Source organism: Centroberyx gerrardi, chromosome 22, assembly GCF_048128805.1.
Source record: "Centroberyx gerrardi isolate f3 chromosome 22, fCenGer3.hap1.cur.20231027, whole genome shotgun sequence".
Classification (NCBI taxonomy): domain Eukaryota; kingdom Metazoa; phylum Chordata; class Actinopteri; order Beryciformes; family Berycidae; genus Centroberyx; species Centroberyx gerrardi.
The window spans coordinates 22,838,907-22,862,690 of record NC_136018.1 but is presented as its reverse complement, the minus strand read 5'-3'; the positions used below and the strand labels follow the sequence as shown (position 1 = coordinate 22,862,690).

The 23,784-nt window shown below is 39.5% G+C and overlaps 1 protein-coding gene across 1 annotated transcript in view; it reads left to right on the top strand.

The window, feature by feature from the left end:
* The window catches only part of hecw1a (HECT, C2 and WW domain containing E3 ubiquitin protein ligase 1a), a 92,150-nt gene that overhangs the window by 9,111 nt on the left and 59,255 nt on the right, over window positions 1-23,784 (top strand). Inside the window, exons 4-6 of the mRNA XM_078291331.1 lie at window positions 1,918-2,012; window positions 11,803-11,878; window positions 19,728-19,897. Coding sequence (XP_078147457.1) covers window positions 1,918-2,012; window positions 11,803-11,878; window positions 19,728-19,897 — 341 coding nt within the window. The remainder of the gene's footprint in view (window positions 1-1,917; window positions 2,013-11,802; window positions 11,879-19,727; window positions 19,898-23,784) is intronic.

Sequence of the window (23,784 nt, the reverse complement as noted above, 5' to 3'; positions counted from 1 at the left end):
CTCTGGCCAGTTCAGTAGAAGAACATGGAGCTTTGCTGTGCCCTTAATCTCCCCGTCTCCTCCGAGCCTTTCTCTTTCTTTTCATGTCCTCCCGCCCCTCTATCCCACCTCTATTATACCCTTAGACCAGCCTCTTATCATGTACTGGTAAATGTTTTAACTGTGACCTCCAGTCAGTGATCATCATAATGCAAACAACTACTAATATGAACAAAAATCACTTTGATACTACTACGATGTATACTATGAATTTCTCTCGTAAAGACTTTTCTCATCTCAAAATAGGTTAACTTCAGCCTTTTCAAATGTAAATAGAAACTGAAAATGTACTTACTGTAACTCATAATAATTATAACTCGTACTTTTAATGCGAGGCAGAGCATTAAGTCTCAATCATTTTTTAATGGCTTAGTTGTGATGGCCTTCCCATGCCAAAAGTTTTCCTGTATTGGAGTTGTGAAGATTTGTTGAACCAACTGGCCTGAAAGTGAATTGAACCCAGCTCTATCAGTCTCTATCAGTCTCTCAATCCAATTCAGTTCATTTCAGTTCAAAGGGCTTTATTGGGATGCATCAAAGAGACTATGGATGACAATAATAATAATTCCAACAATACGATCTCTCTGCCTTTGTTTCTCCCTCTCTTGTTATCTCTGTCTCTTTCACAGTGTAGTCTCTCCCAATTTCCAATTCAGTGTCTTTATTGGCATGGCTGCTTATCAGAAATATTGCCAAAGCACTACAGTTTTCAGAAATCAACACACAACAGTTACATTCAAACCATATTGAGATTATAAATTATTTGCTTTGAAAACATGACCTATACAATAATACATAATCCTCATTATTTATAATAACTATAAATTATTTGGTGTGAAAACATTAGCTATACAATAGTATATAATTGTTGCTATCTATGATAATTCAAAACAGTCCAAAAATTCTGAACATGTCATTTTACAAATCATTCAAAGCCAGTAAAGGCATATTTTAATAATCTCTCTCTTTCTCGCTCTCTCTCTCTCTCTCTCTCTCTCTCTCTCTCTCTCTCTTGCCTTTTCCTCCCCTTTTGTGCAGCAGCTTTAGAGACGGACACATCCTGTCGGTCAGTCAGTAAATCAACCAGTACACCTGTCAGTCATACAGTCAGTTAACTAGTCAGTTACTAGGGAACTCTGGGTTTCGAGGGAGTCGATGGACCCCGATTTTTCCGAATAGTCATCGCTTTTAACCATCAAGTCATTCTGACAGTTATTCCCTTATGATAAGAATGCAGCATCAGGCCCATGACTCCTCCAGAAGGATCAACATTAACTTCTCTCCCCCTCCATCCTACTCTCAACCCTCTCCGATCAGACCTGTAACACTCATCCACGCTACCTTGTATCTGTCTTGAAAAGCTATGAATCAAACAACAAAGTCTACTGAGGGAGAAAGGTACCTCTTCCTCCTCTCCTTCCTCCTCATCTCCTCCTCCTGCCATTTCTATTGCTGTATGAGCTGATGATCGCTGCTCTTTCCCACTAGCACACTAACTGAATTAGATCACTCAGCCTCTCTGTCCGAATAAGGCTATGGGATGTTATTAAGATATCGCACACGCGCACACACACACACACACACACACACACACACACGCTTGTTAACCTCTGTTGAACCTCTGTTTTTTGATCAGAAAAAAAATCAAAAATCAAAATATGTCATAGATGGGTTTTTGTTGTGGCCACGCCTATTGTCAAGTTCATTTGTTGATCGCAGCCTTATTGTTTCTCTGATTTTGCTGGAAAATAGTTACACAATGTATCTCGAGCCCTTTTGTACCCAATGCAAAAAAATTAATGTTGATTCATGTCTTTTTACTCTCTGCCTCTACCCTCATTGTGTCTCTCCCTCTTTTTCTCTGTCCCCCCCCCCCAGCTGACACCCAGGTCTGCTTCAGGTATTACCACGGTGTTACCGGAGCGCTGAGGGCCACCACACCCAGCGTCACCGTCAAGATCGTCTCTGCACCCGTGAGTGTTACCACAGATAATTCACGCTTGACTTGGTACAGGCTGGTACTGATATTTTTGGACTGAAGCTGCCAAGAGTTATTTTGTGCCGATATTCAATTTCCGTGCCAAAAGAAATATTCAGTTTTTCCTCCAGAATTTTATTCTCGTCAGGGAGGAAATGGCTCAGAAATGGCATTTAGACCATGGGACAATGAAACCATAATAAAGCCATGCTAATGAAATTCTTGTAGGTGGGTAACAGCTCCTTAACACTAGAAAGGCCAATGGGTTTAGGGGATCTAGGAGAAGTTCAAGTTCAATTTAAAAGAACAGTAAAACAGCTAATATCACATATATGATATAATATCATATGAGATAGTATAAAACAAGGGGAGAAAGGGAAATTTAGAAAGAACAGTAAAAACGGCTCATATCACATAGAGTATGATGTCATATAAGATAGTATAAAACAAGGATGAAACAATACAAAGGAAATAAAACAGTACATAAGGAAGAAGAATGTTACATGATGCATATTGGACCAGCTAGACTATTTAGGTTACACCATTAGAATTTAGAGAAGGCCAACAGGCTGGCAATTGAAAGGGATAAATACACTATAACTATTTTTTCCTTGCATGATTTTGAAAACCTTACAACACTGGTTTGTGCAGAAATTGGGTCTAGGAGAAGTCATGGACAGACATTTTGAAAGCTGAGATATTTAAATTCTAGTATTCAAAACAGCTGTCAATTGACCATGGCTTGACCTTGCGAGCCTCGTTCACAATATATATACAATATATAGTTGCCATGTCTGCTTATTATAAGCGAGTTTGGGGTGTTTTTTCTGAAAGTCGCTTGAAAATATTGGCAGTAACAGGCTGTGGTTCTTTGGGCTTGATGCAGATGCCCTTGCTTTATTTAAACTTGTTTGTGTTTGGCCACCTAATGCACAGGGAAAAACAACAGTGAGGCGATCTCAGATGAAATCCAAGCTGTCAATCCTGCCCACCTGCTGCCCAGCTTCACTAGAAACAGCCTCTCTCTCTCTCTCTCTCTCTCTCTCTCTCTCTCTGTGTGTGTGACAGCGACAGAAACCTATGTTGCCATATATAATAATATGTAATATAATGTATAGATTCAGGTAACATTATTGACATTAACAAATTAATAGTAATAATTAAACAAAAACAATAAATATCAGTGTTACTGGTGATGATATAATAGATAAACATTCAATAACAATTCAATTGAAATTAATTCAATTCAAATTCATTATAATAGATAAGTAGGATGAACCGGGTGGCTTCTGCTCATATGCAGCTCTGCAATTCTGTTGGGGTTTTATCCCACATTTTGTAGTTGAACACTAATAAGGGGTCCCAGACTTCACTGCCATAAAGAAAAAAATATTTCATCGTATAGATGCAAATATTTGTAGCCATTCCCTTTTCTTTTATTTCTTTTCAACGTCACCTCTTATCTGTTTTGGGCTTTGTGTGTATGTGCAGCAGCCAAATTGGTACGTATTGGTATTTTTTACAGTCTATGGCAGTGATTCTCAAACTTTTTCATATTAAGGACCCTAATTTAGTCCACATTAGGGCCACAGACCCCCATTTGATGAGATTTTGTCTCTCAGACCCAAATCTGAGAATATTTTTATTGTTAGATACAATTTTGTCCAGAATTCCATGACTGTCTGTATTGTAGGTAGAGAGATAACAGAGAAACTTCGACCAAAATAGTCATTCTTCTGCATTCTCTAATTGTGTCTTACTTGGACGATTTTTAATAAAAGGGCATTATCAGCCCCATATATCGGTCTAACTGTAGCAGTCATCCACCATGATAATGCCTCTAAATGCTTCTAACCACTCAGCATGTCAGTGCCTCAGAGGGATTGGGAGTCCGGCTTCTTTATCTCTGTTCCATTGACTTCGTTCACGTCACTCAGAGCTTAGTCAGCTCAGTCAGAACGCCATTCAGTGAATTCAGTACACTGAGACCTGATCCAATTTCCCGGGGAAAACTGAAGCGTTTTAGTCGATTGTCTAATTTATTATTATTAGTTTTCATTCAGGGAATACATGGTGAAAGAGGGGTTAAAGAAGCAAGGAATTGGAGTTCATTGTGATAAACTTATAACACATTGTCATAGGACAGTTTATGTGTCATCTCTTGCTCTATCTATCCTTCCATCTCTTGGTCAATGATACTGTATAGTTAAAAGAAAAGAGTCGCGTGGGTGCTGCTTCCACTCCTTTGCTTGGTTTCTCTCCTTAACAATAAAACAGGAGTGAGGGATGATGGTAGATTACGTCTCATCTGCTGAGTCATTAGCTGTGGTTTGGTGTGTGGAGGGTTTGCACCGCTAACCAGGTGTTACACAATAGAGTTGTGGTGCACCATCTGGGGGCAATTGGCTGCATTTATCCTTGTGGCTTTGGTCAACCATGCTGCCTGCTGTGGGACATCTCCATTCATTTCAGCTGGAGTTTTAACTCACAACATTTATTGGGGTTTTACCCAACGTTTATTGTCTTGACTTGATGCAGTGGTTCTCAACCTCTTTTCAGCCGTGCCTCCCTTTGAACATTTTGATAATTTCACACACACCCTCATAATAACCTTTTATGTTGTAGTTACAATTAACACATTTCCTAGGTAAGAACCACAAAAGAAAGCATGCAGATTCAGTTCAAATTGAGCTATTTGTTTCAACTTGTCCATGTTTAGCATGCTGCTATTTTGTGTTTACACTGACACTTGATAGCCTGTGATGTTTCTCTGGCTGCGGCCGCATGAAACATGTTTTTATTTTTTCAAGAAAAACAAGAAAAAGAAGCACTGCTCGGATCTGGTTAAAATGTATACAAACAGGTGCTCATGGGAGGACGGGTCTACAAGAGAAACAAAAAGAAAAACAAACTGATAGAGAATCCGGCATCCTGATGAAGAGCCGGGACCTGTCCCACAAAGTGAGTTCAGTGGGTTAGTGAGCTAACTTAACCCTGGCTTTTTGGTCTCAGGATGGTGGCTCACTTTATAGCAGGATATATCACCATGGTAACACATGGTAACTCTGGAGCAGCTTATGTTTAGGCTATCAGATTCAAACTTATAAACAGCCCGCCCCCTAACCAATCAGCTCTCTGGAAAAATGGCATCAGTCCTCCTAGGATAATAAAAATAACTTTATTGAAACAAATCCAAAACCAGATATGAACAAAAACATTCCATTCAAATGAATGAGACAAGGAATAAAAAGGACTGTACAGGGGTATACTACTGACTTAACAGATAGTAAGAAAGGCTGCTCACAGGGCAACAGTGTTTAGATACCAGCAGAACCACTTTGTTTTCCATGATGATTTATTATATCAGACATAATAAACATTTGTAGCATTTCCAGGCCATTTGGCCACCGTCTAAAGAGTGCTTCTATTATTATAGCAGGCAGCTTACATTAGTTGACTGTCGTTATTAATAATGAATGAAATGTACTGCTGCATATTAAATGTGGTGAAATTCTTTCACATGATTCCCGATTGATGCAAGAGATTGCACCTGTATTCTCAACACCGCAGCCCTGGAGAACTCGAGGCTGACTTTGTGAATAGAAAATGTTTCCACAGCCTCAATGTGACGACACAACACTCTATCAATGAAAAGTATTTACACTGTGCCTTAATGACATGGCAGTGATAAGCCTATTTCCTTACACATTTACACTATCTGCAAGTTTCCTTCAGCAATCCTCTCTAGCCTTGGCAGCAGCGTTACTTTTCACTGTTACAATGTTTTTATATTGCTCATATCTATTCATTATAATAGTTTGTTCTTCTTGAGAAAAGAACACAAATGTTAGTTGCCTAATTTATTTCTCATACCCACTTTTACAGTCTACTTAACCTGTTGAAATTGTGGGCAGTATATGTTCACAGAATAATCCCACAATTATTCATAGTCTTTTGTATTTTTATTGCTTCTTTTTATATTCTGGTTGTGTGCTTGTATTCTATTGAGGCAGAGGCAATGGCACAGGTTCACGGACCGGGTGACTTGGGCTTGACCAATAGATTTTTGGTAATTTGGTAATGTAAGTAAGTTCTAAAAATAGGCAACGACGCAATGTTTTCTTTCTGTTTCTGTTGTCCGACGACTGCACAAGTAACTATGATCGAGGGTCACAAAATGCTAACTGGCTAACCAAGGCTAATGCTAATTTATGTACTGTTAGCATTTTGTGACCCTTGATCAAATCACTTTTTTATAGTCATGCAGTCGTCTGACAACAGAAACAGAAATAAATGTCAGTGACAACACCTGTATTGTGTTATACATTATGTTGAAACTCAAAATAAGTGATCACAGACAGAGTTATGGGCGACAGAAAGTTGGCTTTTTAACATTGCTGGCAATGGTGAGAACCGATCTATACCCTGCGGAAGTACGGCAGCCGTGTTTGTGAAAAGGGCTTATTACTTTTTGAAGTTTACCGATGTCTCAATACATTTGACAAGACACAAGAGTCTTTGGAAAATTACCTGGCCTGAATCCGCTTGCTCCCAACGAAATTTGCGCAAGGTCACTGCGCTTGATCGGCCCCGGCGTGAAAACGGGGCCCTAGGATGCTTTGTCTGCACATCCACAGACCATTCATGACCCACTGCTTTTTCCTCACCTCACACTCTGTCCTGACTTGTGTATCCAGTAGAGTTACACTGATATATGGGGCTGATATTGGCTTTTTATTATGGTCCATGGTCTAAAGGCTATTCCAGAAGCTTTTCCACCCTGCTGAGAATAACATTCTGGGAGAAACATTGAATATTTGGGATTTTTTTGGCATGAAAATGGTCCAATTTAAAGATTCTGGCACAAAATACTGGCTACTGATGATTTAAATCTACAAATAATGGTATTGGTATCGGCCTTCCAAAACCCATATCGGTCAAACGCTGGTATCCAGCTTGTCCGGGGCCCGGGCGATTGGATTTCCATGTTTTCCTTCCATTCTGCTGCTGTGGGCCCCTGGAAATGCTGATGGGCCCTGAACCTGATCTGTACTCGCCTCCTGAGGACAAAAGGATTAAAAATAACCCCCATAGGAAGAGAGAGGCGGAGGGGAGGGAAGTGTAGAGAGAGGGGGACAGAGTCCAGTCCAGGTGAATCATTCCGTTTTGGAGAGACGAGGACAAAGGAGGAGTAGAGCGCCCAGGTAGAGCTGCTGGAGTTGGATAATACAGAAAAAGGAGAAGACGAGAAGAAGAAAGAGAGAGGAGATGGATGGCGAGAGGAAAGCAGTGGAGGGAGATTCGTCCTGGTCTGGTTGCCGGACGGTCAACTAGTGAGTCAGAACCCTCCGACCCAGCAGACGGAGAGGGAGGAATTGTGTGTGTGCGTGTGTGTGTGTGTAATGGACGGCATGTGTCTCCAGCTGGGACTGCTGTCTCCCAGTCATCCTGAGAGGAGGAGCTGGAGGAGGACGAGGCTCAGCTGGATAGCCTGGGTAACCATGCATATACTTTCTCTGCCTCTCTTTAAACAGCCTCTCTCTCTTTCTGTCGCTATCTCTGTCTCTCTCTCTCTCTCTCTCTCTCATTCAATCATCTGCCTTTTCCTCCCCTTTTGTGCAGCAGCTAGAGACGGACACATCTTGTCGCTCAGTCAGTAAATCAACCAGTAAACCTGTCAGTCATACAGTCAGTTAACTAGTCAGTTACTAGGGAACTCTGGGTTTCGAGGGAGTCGATGGACCCCGATTTTTCTGAATAGTCATCGCTTTTAACCGTCGACTTGTTCTGACAGTTATTCCCACATGATAAGAATGCAGCATCAGGCCCATGACTCCTTCATAAGGATCAACATTAACTTCTGGCATCTCTTCCCCTCCATCCTACTCTCAACCCTCTCCGATCAGACCTGTAACACTCATCCAGTACCTCTTCCTCCTCTCCTCTCCTCCCCATCTCCTCTTCCTGCCATTTCTATTGCTGTATGAGCTGATGATCGCTGCTCTTTCCCACTAGCACACTAACTGAATTAGATCACTCAGCCTCTCTGTCCGAATAAGGGTATGGGATGTTATTAAGATATCACACACACACACACACACACACACACACACACACACACTCGCACACACTCACAAAGGTCTGAGGCTTGGTGTATATTCATGACATCCAAACCATAATCAGATGTGGATCCACTTAGTAAATGTAGGCTATCTCTTTCAGATTTGTCATGGTCGGAGGGGCTTTTATTGTGTAAAATCTATCTCTTCTTGCAGCAGTTAAGATTCTTGCATTGCATACAGGATGCTCATAAATTGTACGTATTGTATGATTTGTTAAATAATTCAAATTTTTGCAAGTGTGTTGTTGTTGTATGAGGTTGTCAACTGGTTAATCTGATAGATCTGACATTGTTGTCCAGATTACTAATCAGTAAGACCTGCACTATTGTTGGCACACCTCCCTCTCTCTCTCTGACTGTATTCAGAAAGGCAGATTAGCATCTCATTATAATAAACTGGTCCAAACATCTGTCATTCCCTTTATCCCTTTGTCATCCTCAGCTGCCTGTTGTTTGCATTGGCTGTTTTTCTCTCCATTTTGCGAGGACATACTTTGAAAGTGTCTGACTGGCTGTCTGTTTTTATGTTCCTAGTCGTTACGATGCGTCCAATTCATTGCTGAAGTTTGTGTCGTATTACTTTTGCATTGATGGATAACCAATTTGGCAGCATCACTAAGACGAGGCCACATTCATTTAAAGTCACAATGAAATGAAAAATGACCTTGTTAGCTTATTCTCTTATATCCTAACATACACTTATTTAAAGGTCCCATATTGTGGAAAACAGGATTCCCCTTGCCTCTTTGATTATAAAGGAGTTGGATGGTCTATCTAAACATGGTGAAAGTATCAAAACGCACAGTCGGCAACTAAATCCACACAATCCATATTAGAAAAGCGAGCCTCTAAACGAGCCGTTTGTACTTCCGGAACTTTGTGGCGTCACAAAGGTTCGCTCATTATCATTTTTGTAAGAAATAATAGACTAACAAAGTGTTTTTTTCAAAGCGGTTGAACGGTTGTCATTGTTTATTACCGGAGAGTTTTCCCTACCTGTAGCTGCCGGGCCGCGGTGTCTCATGTTTCACTCTTGAAACGGTTAGCCAATCAGAACAGAGGGTCGTTAATATTAATGAGCCTTAAAGACACAGCGACAGAAACAGCCTGTTCTTGGTAAGGCTCAGAGAGATGCTGGAAAATGAACGTGTAAAAATGGATTGAGAGTGTTTTTGGTACATGACACCACACACACAGCTTTTAATGAACCTCAAGACACAAAATAAAAGCCTGCACACTGAATTGCTCCAACACAACATTTACTGACAACATTTTCATCAGGTCAAACTTATGCTGAGCGCATAAACATGCATTTGGCAGCCCAGTATTTCTTATCTATTGACAATGACCCATATCACTGCTGCCTCTCCCCTTGACGTTCTGTACTTACTCTATATATATATATATATGTGGTGCGCTCAGCATAAATTTGACCTGACGACGAGGCGAGGGCTCAAAGCGTTGTCAATAAACGGTGTGTTGGCGAAATTCAGTGTGCGGGCAAGATTTAATTTTGCATGTCATTTTCAAGCGAACCACCTGGTATCAAGTGATGTGCGTATTGTTTGAAATTATACCAGTAGATGTGCATAAAAATTACAACCAATAGGCATGGCAAGGCAAGTTTATTTATATAGCACATTTCATACACATCAGCAATTCAAAGTGCTTTACACATATAAAAGAAAAATAAAGACATTGGTAATAAAAGATATAAAAAGTGAAAGTGCATTAAAATCACATTTAAAAAGACAGTTTACCTTTATAATACCATCACAGACTTTTGAAGCTGAAGATTATGAGCAAAGCATTTTTGAACTTTTTGAACGCAACTTTTGAATTATGAAAGCAAGACGCCATCGAAATGCTGTTTCTGCGTGACTTTAATAATTCAATAGGTAACGTCGAGGATTCTGTCTGTCAGCTAGAGGGCAAATTATTGCTGTTTTCATTCTGCTGAAATGCGACTGCGATTGTGGTTTTTGTACGTTGGGGACATCAAGCAAAACTAAAACAAAATGAGGAGCGATTCCTCACATTTATGGGACGGACTTGACACAACACACACCAATACACACACACACACACACTCCCCTCAACGTCCTCGTCTTTCTGTACGCTCCTCTGTTTTCTCTCCTCCCGTCCCTGCTCCTCCTCTTCCTGGCTGTAGAATCAATGTCAGGATAATGAAGACAGAGTATTGATTGCAGGACGCTGTTAGGCCAACTGGAGATGGAGCTTTGAGTTGCATAAAAAAAAGCTGTGTTGAAAGGGTTAGGCCTTAGGGTGTCTTGGCCTTAGCTAACCACATATGAGTGTATTTAAAAAACGACACATAACACATCTTAATTTGTCAGCACATGTGCAATGTTAGAGGCAATGCTGATGATAATAATGAATATAGAAATAATGACAACAATGCCAGTGTACAGTGTCACTTTTTCTGTACATTTGGTTCCTCCATTTGGAGTTTTTGATAATGTGAATGGCTAGTATTGCACATATCCAAATCTATATGTTCTGTCTAGTAATGCACATATCCAGATCTACATGTTCTGTCTAGTAATGCGTATCTCCTAATCTACATGTTCTGTCTAGTAATGCACATCTCCTAATCTACATGTTCTGTCTAGTAATGCACATCTCCTAATCTACGTGTTCTGTCTAGTAATGTACATATCCAGATCTACATGTTCTGTCTAGTAATGCACATATCCAAATTAACATGTTCTGCCTAGTAATGTACATATCCAGATCTACATGTTCTGTCTAGTAATGCACATATCCAAATTAACATGTTCTGTCTAGTAATGCACATATCCAGATACATGTTCTGTCTAGTAATCCACATGTCCTAATCTACATGTTTTGTCTGGTAATGCACATGTATAATCTACATGTTCTGTCTAGTAACGCCCATATCCTAATCTACATGCTCTGTCATGCACATATCCGGATCTACATGTTCTGTCTAGTAATGCACATGTATAATCTACATGTTCTGCCATCTGTAAAATGAATATATTTGACAAAATGAAGTTTTTTACAACACACATCTACATAACTAGTCACTTTCTGCACATATGTATTCCCTTCAGTAAACCTGCCAGTGTGTGTATATGATGCACATTTTACACATCAGCTATAAATTCACATATTTGTTTTCGTCATATTCCCATAATCTCTCTCATTTTTATACATGGCATATATCTCTATTTCTAGAATTTCTCTCATTTTATACTGCATATATTTCAGGTCTATAGTCACATTGTACGTATTTTCCATACATTTTTCTTTATCTCAGTGTTCTGCTGTTATTATGTACACCCTCATAATGATGAAACTTATGTTTTTTCATACTTTCTATTCATACATTTAAACTGGAATTGTTGGAATTGTTGGTTGTGTTATGTTTAATATCCCCCATTTGCTCTATTGTTATTTCTATTCTGTTTTTCTTTGTTGTATCCTGTTATTACTGTGCTGCTGCAGCAGCCTAATTTCCCCACGATGATCATTAAAGTTTTATCTTAAGGGGAGGGAGGGTTGAGGCTGGGGTAGACGAGGAGGAAGGGATGACTGTTTTTCTTTTAATGTTCCTCTCTTTTAATAACTTAACTCTGCTTCTCTCTCTCTCTCTGTCTCTCTCTCTGTCTGTCTGTAGGTATTGAAGCCGGTGGTTAGTCCTGAGGTCAACCAGGGACTGGGCAACAGGAGACTCATTAACTTCTCCCTCTCAGGTCGGCCACCAACGTCTTTCTCTTTTCTTTCTATCTATCCCTCTATCGATTTATTCTTCCACTCATAGCCCTTCGATCCATGCGTTCACACAGTCTGTCCTCATCTAACTCTTCCATCCTTTTTTTTTTTCTTTTTTAAAGACTCAGAAACCAGACAGTATCAGCCACAGCCAGGCCTACTCAACCTTGAAAGAGTAACTGTCGGTTGTTTATCATCATAGTTGCTTAGATTTTTTTTCCCTGCAGATAAAAGGCAAATCTTTATTATATCATTAAAATGCATTAATAAGTGTGTGATAAGAAAAAATAGCTGTGATACCTTACCTTACCATGAGAAAGTGACTGCTGTCACCCATACTGAAACGTGCAGAAATATTTGACACTCTCTCTCACTCTCTCTCTCTCTCTCTCTCTCTCTCCCTCTCTCAATACAAAACAATATGAGCAAAGCAAAGGGGGACGAACATGAGTCCAAGTCCATTTACAATACAGTCCATAGACGATAACAGTTCATAGAGATCCAACGCACCAGATTTAAACTTGGGTCTCAACTCTAATTTTATTCAACTTATTTCAACTCTTATTTTAGTTTAAGCCTATAATCGCATGATTTGTTTTGTTTTATTGATCAGTTTTATTGTTTTACTATGATTATACATTTATTCTATCTCCTGTGAAGCACCTTGAGATTTCGTTGTATTTTAAAACGTGCTATATAAATACATTTTTATTATTATTATTATTAGATGTAGATCAGCATGTTAAATGCACAATATGTGCCATGGGACAGGTTTATTTGTCTTCAAGTCTATGGTTTTGCTTTTCCTCAAGTCTGTTATAATGTGTTTGAGAACAACATCACTTGGAATCACTGTGTGGTCCATTACCACTTCAGCACTTGTTTTCCATATATGGACATCGATTTTTCGATACCAATAACGATACCAATACCTTTAATTTGATACCGATGCCTCCTCGATACTTTTTACGTTACTTTGTATGAATGAAAACCTTGTAGGCTGAGTTTAAAATTATGACATTTTTATACACACAGATGCTCGTTTTTGACTTTTCCAGTCACACATTTTTATTTTTAGGAGCTAATGCAAGTAAAATGCTTGCATTGTCAAGCCCTATATTATGTTCTAGAAATGAACAAAGCTTACCCTTTACTATTTCTAAAAAGAACATCCTTATTATGTAAACACAGTCATTGTAAAATGACAGAATGAGAAGAAAAGTGTCATTCCAAAACTGTCTGAAACTGTTAGGACAAAATCCAACTCGTGTGTGTGTTAGAATGTTATCATGTGCGTTAGAATCTGTATTGTGTTTGTTAGAATCTGTTAGTGTTAAGAGTGTGTGTGTGTGTGTGATAGAATAGAGTTAACAAGTACCTGAAAGTATCGAAAATTGGCACAGTTTTTTGTCATGTTGGTCAGATTTAAGATTGATATGAACATTGAAACAGATAAGATTTTATCATTGACGGTTTTTTGTTACTTGAGACATTCATTCACATACAAAAATGTATATTCTACATTCTACATATTCTCCATTTATATCATCATTTACCCTATTGCACATAATTTTACTAGGAAATCCACTCCAGTCAATTTTTAAATGTTGAAAGTTTTGTCATAAAGTCGCCATACAGTAATTTATAATAGGGGACGTTGGACTTCGCTCTCCCAAACAGTTTATGCCAGTGAGTGTTTTTACCACAAAACCATGGAGCGCTCCCATTTACGGCAGTGGTGACATTCTTTATAAAAAGGATTTTAAATTAGAAGCCGCAGCTTTGCCTCCTTTTATGCATTAAACATTGTTTGTTGACTTCACGGTTTGCGCCCCAGATGAGTTGAGCACATCATTTATTTAAGGTCCTTATTCTTTTTTCAGTAGGTGGGAAAACTGTAGATAAAAATAAAACATTTTGACACAATGTGGGTTTCAACTATACTTACTCCAGATTTATAATGTGTGCTTTTATTTTCCCATTTTTCTACTTCATCTTTAACCTCCATTTATTTTTTATTCCAGTTTAGTTCACCATCCATATTCCACAAACTTTGATATCTTTTTTCACCTGAATATTTATATTTTTCTCTGAGCCAAGCCACACATCTCCGGTTTCATTCTGATTGTCAAAGCGTCCATTTCAAGCTGATTTCTTATTATCACTGTGATGTCATCGGCCGTAAGCCAGGGAGACCACCCTGCCTGCACCTCCCATGACAGTACTTTTAATAAGAGTATAAGAGATAAATGTGTGCCTCCGATTACCGTTGTGGTCAGGTGAATTGAAAATACTTTCTACACCAGCAGTGGCAGCAGCCATACTGGTTTGAAGCATAAACGTTACTATGGTTACAGACATTACTCAGCCTACAGCCATCGCAAGATCGGGGAAGCGGACTGCGTCTATTTACTCGTACTAGCTCCTTGGTACATACAGCAGTATATACAGCAGTCACTCTGCGTACATAATGACATTCACTCTCATTCATAAATACGGCAGGCATATTCAAATAAATACCATAGTTATAATATTGAAATCCAAATTATTTAATTTGTCCGGTCAGACAACTGGAGACAACATTAACTTATCCGACCAAAATATCTGCTTCTCCTGGTCTTGCACAACTCGTTCTCAACAGAAGTCCCTGTATACTGCAGTATTCTAGGGATGGGTGAAAAAAGTTTATACACCAATGCATCTCTTTTTTTCATTTAGAATTCTGGATTCTGAAAATCCTGATATCAGTACTTGTAACCCCCGTTGTTTTACAGAAGAGCAGATCGCATTTTTGACTTTTCTAAGGACTCCTGCAGGCATTGCTCTAGTTATCGTTTCCCCGTAGGTTTGAGAAAGTAAGGATGCTCCATTTGTCCATTAAAGTCAGCACCAGCTAATCTGAACGCAGACATTTGGGTGAATTTCAGTTTAAAAAACAAAAGAAAATGAATACTGTGGTGACATGATGAGTTTACACACAGTCCAGATTAGACAGGAGTCACATGTTAAATCTGATGGGCTTGAGCCTGTTTATTACTAATAATATTACGGTTTATGAATTTAGGTTCAATTTATAAAGAGTTCTATATTTTCAGTGGGTATGTTTCCAAGCTATTTCAGTTCACTACAGCATACAGTCTGCATTATTTACTTTTACTTTGCATAATTAAGAGGAATGGAAATATTAACATCAGTTTTTTCCTCGATTTATCCACTTATCCATATCAATAATGCACATAATCATATCACAATACTAAAAAGATGCACTATAGTTTGTATCAATTTACTGCAAAATTGACTCATATATACGGTATATATCATTACTATATAATAATAATAATAATAATAATAATAATAATAATAATAATAATAACTTGATTTATATAGCACCTTTAAAAACAGAGTTTACAAAGTACTTTGAAAGACAAAATAAAAGCAGAATACTCAAAATATGAATTTAAAAGGCAATAAAACAATAATAAACACGGATTAAATTCATAGGAGGACAGAGGTGGAAAAGAGCAAACATTCAAGTAAATAGTGGTATAATCGTAGGATGAAAACCAAAATAAACAGTAAAATAAAAGTAAGATAAAATTAAGATAGAGTTAAGATAAAAGATAAAAGATGTAAAAAGACGATAAAAAGATGATAAAAAGCCGATATTGTATCAGATCGGATCTATTGTGCTCCATAGTATCAAATTGTAGCATTCTTCACTCCTAGCCCTATGCTATTCCATCCTTATTTATACTAAGTCAATCTAGATTTTCATGAGAAGCGGGGCAAGAGATGGAGGGAAGGGCGCAGCATCAAAAGAAATTCAGTGTGTTTTTCCTATAATCCTTCCTATGAAGAGAGCACCACTCTATTCTTAAAAAGACGTTGACAATCCCAGCCAGTGTGCGACGAGCATAACCAACCACACGCAGAGCTCTTTTACAACATGGAGAAGATCTTTGAAGTCTGCGGTTACTGACCGTGTCGGTGGCCTCATGTATTTTTCATTTACAACCACTTCTCTCCAGCTGGAGGAAGCCCTGATGCTGTGAGGATAGACAGTATAGGACATGAGGGAAGAAGTGTATTGGTGTGGATGGGAGTGTGTTGCTAAATGAAAGTGTAACCGGTTTTACTGGGGTTTCTCATCGACATGGTATATATTATGTGTCCCTTTATCTTTTTTTACATATTATCTTGTCATCTCTCACGTTCTCTGAATTCAATTCAGTTCAATTCCAGTCTGCTTCATTGGCATGACAGGATATAACCTAATGTAAAGCAATATAGTATCAGCTGAGGAAATATTCTACACAATAACTAGTAGTAATTAAAAATCAGTGTTATCAGCAATAATGCAATAGATAAACATCCAATAACAATTCTAAGCAATTCAATTGAATTTGACTGCTCAGTTTAATTAATTATAATGTCCTTGCTATATATAGATATGTAGGAAATGGGAGGGGGGTGGGGGTATAATGGGTATACAGTATGCGCATACACACATACACTCTCACTCCCTCCATCACTCGAATACACACATAGGCAAAAGCACACTTTGCGCATACACACACACACAAACCGGTAGTCTTTTCCACATGGAGAGGAGACGGCGCAGTAAGTCTGTATTCATTATTCATGGTGTGTGTGGGGGGGGGCAGGACGGTGAGAAGAGGCTTAAAGAAGGAAGAGTGCTGGTGGATAAAGGAGGAAAAGGGAGGACTTATTTAGGATCTCAGAATATATAGCAGCTGGTTTCCTCCGCCAGTACGCATTGAAGGAACGGCTCAGTAAGGAACCAGGGGAAGAACAGAACAGGCTTGTTAACAAGAACACTGAAAATAATGCATGCAGGGTAGAAATCAGCAATATCCACTTAATATAAAAATTCTATTGTGAGCCATCGAATTTAATAAACCCCCACTTCTATAACTATATCACCAAGAATCCCTCTAGGTCTGTAGTCCTATACGAGCTGGTTCTGAAACTCTACCAGTCCCTCTAACAGCTGGTTCTGAACCTGTACTAGACCTTCTACCAGCTGGTTCTGAAACTCTACTAGTCCCTCTACCAGCTGGTTCTGAAGCTCTACTGGTCCCTCTACCAGCTGGTTCTGAAACTCTACCAGTCCCTCTAGCAGCTGGTTCTGAAGCTGTACTAGGCCTTCTACCATCTGGTTTTGAAAGTGTACCAGTCCATTGACCAGGTGTTTCTGAACCTCTTCTAGCAGCTGGTTCTGAAACTCTACCAGTCCCTCTACTAGCTGGTTCTGAAGCTCTACCAGTCCCTCTACTAGCTGGTTCTGAAGCTCTACCAGTCCCTCTACTAGCTGGTTCAGAAGCTCTACAAGTCCCTCTACTAGCTGGTTCAGAAGCTCTAGGTCCCTCTACTAGCTTGTTCTGAAGCTAGAGGGACCGTTAGAGCTTCAGGACTGTTGGTAGAGCTTCAGAACCACCAGAAGCTCTACAAGTCCTTGTACCAACTGGTTAGGAAGCTCTACCAGTCCCTCTACTAGCTGGTTCTGAAGCTCTGAAGCTCTACAAGTCTTTCTACCAGCTGGTTAGGAAGCTTTACAAGTCCCTCTACTAGCTGGCTCTGAAGCTCTATCAGCACCCCAAACAAAGACGCCGCCAAATTGACTGTGGCCATGGTCTAGAGGCACATACTGTGATGCCCTTGTGCCCAAAGTTCAGAGTACAACAGGTGGCGACATCACCTGGCAACAAAGACCAGCCAATAGTAGATGGCCAATTACCCTACTTTTCACCATTAGGTGTCAGGCTTCACCAAAGATTTGGGTTTGGGGTTAATTAGTTACTCTTTAAACGTTTGCAGCGCACATTGTGAAGAAGCCATCACGCCTCCAACAGAAACAAGGGAAGTAGCCAGCCATGAAAGAAAATGGAGCAAAAGCTGATAGTGACAGTATCAGAATTTTCCTCAGTTCAATTCAATTCAGTTTAATGACCATACAGCCAGGCTGGTGGAATTTGTTGTCGGTACAGTCAGTGTAGCAGCTCAGTTCCATCATTAAACAACATGAGACCAACATCAGCATACAGTAAACACCAGACATATTGCACAACATCAAATAGCCACAAATACATGATATCACATACACACAACAATACCAGCATTACAGTGGGAAAGAATGAAAGAATTCAACTGGGGGGTTAGCGGGACGAACTCAGGATCCGTACTGCAGTGGGGGAAGAAGCTGTTTTTAAAACGGTTTGTTGTGGTGGGCAGTGATCTATAGCGCCTCCCATAGGGCAATGACTGGAAAAGATGGTGTGCTAGGTGGGCGGGTTCAGAGATGATTTTCCTCGGCCTTTACACAGTTCATTTTAGGTAAAGTGACTCAGTTGATGGCAGGGGGATTCCGATAATCTTGGATGATTTATTGACAATGCGCTGGAGTTTTTTGTGGTTATGACTGTCCAAGCTGTTGTACCAGACCGAATTATAGCATAAGTCTGAAATTGTATAGGGACCTCCATAGAAAAACTCTCCTGGAAGCCTGTTTCTAACCAAGTGGGCATACCAGGTCTTTTTAAAAATGCAGTTCTATGATGATAAAATGATGATCTATGACCATCGGATGTTATATATCGGATGTTAAATTGTATATATACAACACTAATAACAAGCTGAGAATGGTTGTCCTCCCCTCTTCTTGAAAACAGTTTTTTTGCACTACCCCAAGTTCATAAAGCATTTAGTCAAGAGTTGCAATGTATGCAATTCCAAATTCATAACAATAAAATAGCCATTGCAATTGAAATTGAGAGAGGATTGCAAGATAACATAGGGCTCTCTCCTTCACATTCTCTCTTCCTCATTTGTTCACCTCTCTCTCTCTCTCTCTCTCTCTCTCCCTCTCTCTCCCCTTCCATTAGCTTTTAAGGACAGGCCTCTCCTTCTGATGTGCTCAGAATTTATTAGTGTCTGGAGAGGGAAAGGATAAGCAGTTAGAACTAGTGTCTGTCTGAAAAGAGGTTTTGAAGGCCAATACTTATTTTTGCATTAAAGCTGCTGATAGTCGATATCTTAAGCCGATATTTAATATCTTTAAATTTCACCATTTAAATGCCAAAATAATCCCAAAAATGACAAGTATTCAGTGTTTCCCCTAGAATTTTATTCTTGTCAGGGTGGAAAAGCCTCTGAAACATCATGTAGACCATGGAACACCAAACACTTTGTTCAGACCAGATGCTTATTGAACACATAGCGTAGCCTGCTTCCTTTTGGCGGCCATGTTAATGGACAGGAGTGAACACCGGCTGCAGCGCGGAGCTTCGCTCTCGGCTCGTGGGCCTGCAGCATAGTTTCAACGTTAGGTCAGACCCCCATTTGATGAGATTGTCTCTCTCTGACCTAAATCTGAGAATATTTTTATTGTTAGATATGTTTTTGTCCAGAATTCCCTGACTATCTGTATTGTAGGTAGAGAGATAACAGAGAAACTATGATCAAAACAGTCATTCTTCTACATTCTCTAATTGTGTTCTTGTAAATTAAATAATGCTGAAGTTTAACGCTTCATAAATTTTCTGGGGACCCCCTGAAACCCCCTAAAGGACCCCTGGTGGTCCCCAGATCCCACGTTGAGAACCACTGAGCTATATGACCGCGTTGTTTCTACAAAGACAGCATTGAAATAGATGAGGCTTGAGTTGCGACTTGCGCATGTAAACCCCACTACATGTCCGGTCCGCTTCTGGTCTGAGCAATGGCCAAAAGTCGCCATTGTAAGGATGATGATAAAATCCTCCTTCTGTCCTTCCTTCTTCACTTCACCCGCTCCTTCTCTCCTTCCTTCAGACCTCCAGGCGATGGGTTTGAAGAAGGGAATGTTCTTTAACCCCGACCCCTACCTGAAGCTCTCCATCCAGCCCGGGAAGCACAGCATCTTCCCCTCCCTGCCGCACCACGGCCAAGAGAAGCGCTCCGGTATCGTCTGCAACACCGTCAACCCGCAATGGAGCACAGAGGTACACACACACACACACACACACACATTTGATTTTAACCTTAACCGTTAACAGAGCTCCAAACTCTTTTCCAGCAACACCCTGCTTCACATTCCCACAGTTCTGCACATTCACACTGCCCAGTACAACTGCAGTCTTCTTCTGTTGGCCACTGGGAGCTGCCCAGTACCCTATTATAATACACAGCAGAGGTGGAGACTCGAGTCACATGACTTGGACTCGAGTCAAATTTTTAATTGCTTGAGACTTGACTTGATGCATGAAAAGAATACTTGAGACTTGACTTGGGTTCTGGTGACTTGGGACTTGACTCTGACTTGTACTTTGATGACTTGAAAAGGTTTCTAAAGTCTTGACTTGAGATCTTGTGTTTGTGTAAATGACTTAGATTGAAAGTGATGAGATTTGTTCCACCAGACGACTGAATTTAAATTGTGTTTTCTGAATTTATATGGAATGATTGAATTTATTGAAGTTGAAACTGATTATAGAAATCAAACTCATGATGCTCTTACCAAGTTTTTATCCTATTAAAACCATATTGCATTGAAAAGTCCCAGATATTTAGTTTTCTTTAAGATATGAAATCGATACTGGACTCTTGATTTGTTTTGACTTGACTTGCTGTTCTACATTTAGACTTCAGACTTGACATTAATGGCATGGACTTGACTTGGTCTTGGTCTATAATCTACATTTAGACTTGGGACTTGACTTGAGACTTGTGCCTCAAGACTTGAGACTGACTTGGGACTCGAGCAAAGTTGACTTGGTCACTTGGGCTATATTTAAAGATTTAAATTGTCCAAGCTAGAGTGTCTGCATCCATATTCCTCCCTATATCAGCTGTGTCCATGACAAATACCTGCCAAATCCAGCTTCTGTGCGACTTTAAACTAACTTCAGTTTCACAGACTTCAGCTCAAAGTCACCGGCTGCTATTGAGCATAGTGGAGAACAACAAGTTTGGCTTTGAACAAATTACAGTTTCCCAGGAGAAAAAGGTGAAGGTTAGGAATGTTATCATTTCACTCCAGGGCCTGCAGAGTATTGGTAAAAGATGGAAGGGAGAGTCTTTGTGTGTGTAACTTTTCGTGTGTGTGCTTCTTGTAACTTCTGTAGCGGTGTTCTCCTTGTCTGTAGACATGTAGGTTTGTCTCTGACTTTGAGAGGCGCTTGAAAGCAGGACTCCTGTGGTTTTGAGTGTTTTCAGGGTTCGGCTCCTCTTTAATCCTGCCGGCGGGTTTCTTTTGAAAAGACCAGCTGCTGGGTTTCAACTGGAGGTTTTACTCAGTGCAGTCTAGAGCGCAGGATTGACAAATTTCACAAAAAATGCTGCATGAGGCTCTGTCTCACAGAATGTTTGCATTTATATATGGGTTATGTGTGTTTAGCTGGGCTTGTGTGGAGGTATTTTTATACAAATTATGTACTGAAAGTCTGAATAGAAACTTCACCAGAATTGCAAAAAAGTTTTTGTTTGCATTTTGTCAATAAAGAAATTATGTGATAAATATATAGCGATAGAAACGGATTTGTGAATTAAATAATGATGTGGTTGTCTGTATAATATGCTTCCATAAGTCTCTATTGTAATTGCATGACCATTAGTTGGTACATTAGAATATCATATGTGTTGTTTCTAACATGTACAAGTCTCCATCATGGCTGTGTTCCCTAGGTATTCTCACACACACGTACGCAGCGGTTGTCAAACTGGGGTCAGGGGACCTCCAGGGGTCCTTTAGGGAGTTCCAGGGGGTTCCCAATAAAATGAAGAATAGTTTAATTTCAGTAAGAGAATGAATAAGAATTACTATTGTAATCCTAGATTTCCCTCTCACCACCATTATCTCTCCATGTACAGTGTAGACAGTTGTACAAATCAATACAAAATCATCAACAACTATGGGGTCTAATGTGAATCTATTTGGGGGAGAAGACTGAAAAAAACATTTCAGAACCCCTGGTATAAATTATCCTTTCAATACAATAGTATTTGTAGTAGTAGTATAGTATAGTAGCAAACAATTACCTTTTTAGTAAAGGTTTTATTTTTTCCAGCTTCATTTGCCGAACAAATGTCCTAAAAAGCCATGAGGTCCTGATATACACACAATACAACACACAATACAACACAATAGAGGGATGATTGGGTGACAGATTGAGCATGGTCTTATTCAATCAGCGGTGCTTATTGGGTTCCAGCAGTGGAGTAAGGGGATCAATCTAATCCATGGAAATCACATTTACTCAGATCAGCCAATTGATTTTCTCATTCGGGACATTTTCTGAGTTTCTATTCCGGACATGACTGATGAGCTGTCGTTAATATTTACTTTTTAAGATGTACTGACTTCTCATCCTTGACCATTAGTACCGAGATTAAATCTTTCTCATCCCCCCCAAAAAAAACAGCTTTTCAGGAATTCAGTGAAGGATTCTCACTTAATGCCCATGTATTATTGAAGCTACAAATTGGGATACAAACAGATCTCATCGGCCCTGGGGAAAATCAGCAAGCACACATTCTCTTTTTTCACCAACACAGGCTGGATATTCAAATTCAGTTCTTTCTAAGTAGTAACCAAACAACATCAATACTGCCAAGAAGTTTAAAGTTTCATCATTCAAAGTTTAGTGCCGACTTTGGAGACTTTATCTGTCTGGAATTAATTTTTCATTGGAGAAGTGCCTCTCTTCTTGCAGCCAGCGACTATTAGTGTTGTTTCAGCTTTTGCTTGTGACTGGCAAAGCAACAATGTTAGGCACATATTTATGCAATTTGAAAAATCAAAACATGACTGGCTGATCCATAGAGAATGAATTGGGGAAAAATGCAGCAGCTATATTCACAGGTTCAAGTTTTATCTGTGTGTTTCCCGGCTTTGGGGGAAAATTGTTCATATTCAGAAATATTTATTGTAATGTTCTTGACAGTAGGGGATAATATAAATTCTTAAATTGATCCATTTTCCACTTTCTGTCTTCACTGGGCTACTGTGGCTACAATACATTCTTTCTGAGGCTAATCATGCTTTAAATAGACTACCAGTGTGTAAAGATTCCTTGATTTCATGAATACATCATCAAGAATACATCATTTTACATTCCCATCTATATGTTTACAAGCCTTTTCAATATTTTAGCAGGAAGGGGGCTATTGAAGGAGTTTATCTCCACAGGTCCTACACCTCTAACCTAACCACACACACGTGCGCATACATGTGTCTTATGTGTCTGAGTTATGGCTGTGTGGCAGCATTGTATTTCTCACCGGTTTCCCCCGGGAGAGTAAATCTTCATGGATCTTTAGGGCTTGGGAGATAACCTTGATCATAAAACAGAGAGTAGCCGCAGGACGCGCAAGGAAAAGGAAGCAGGGAAAATCTAATACATAATCCTTCCCAGACTTGCTCAACATATGTGAATATTACGGGTGGAATGATTCACAAAAGTCCTGGTTTGGTATGAACCGCGCTACTGTTAGATTACGGTTCAGTACATTTTCGGTACAGTAGAAAGAAAGGGTCAGTGCCTGCTGGTTACCATTGATTTCCCCATTGAGAAATGGACAATAACACTGAGAATAACATAATTTCTGATTAAATAAGGTTATAAACTATAATTTATAATGATTCACAGAGCTGAGATGACATTACTGAATCAACCAGTTAGTGGCAGCACTAGAGTAGCTAACTATCTCTTATAATACAGAATCGTTCAGTGTTGAACAGAACAATGAATCAATAACAAAAGCCGTTTGTTCCATATTTTTATGCTGTTGTAATTAGGGTTAGATTAATTATCGGTTTGCCAATATATCGGACTGATATTGGCCTTGCTGCATGATGCAGTATGATTGATTACATATTTATTGTAGAATT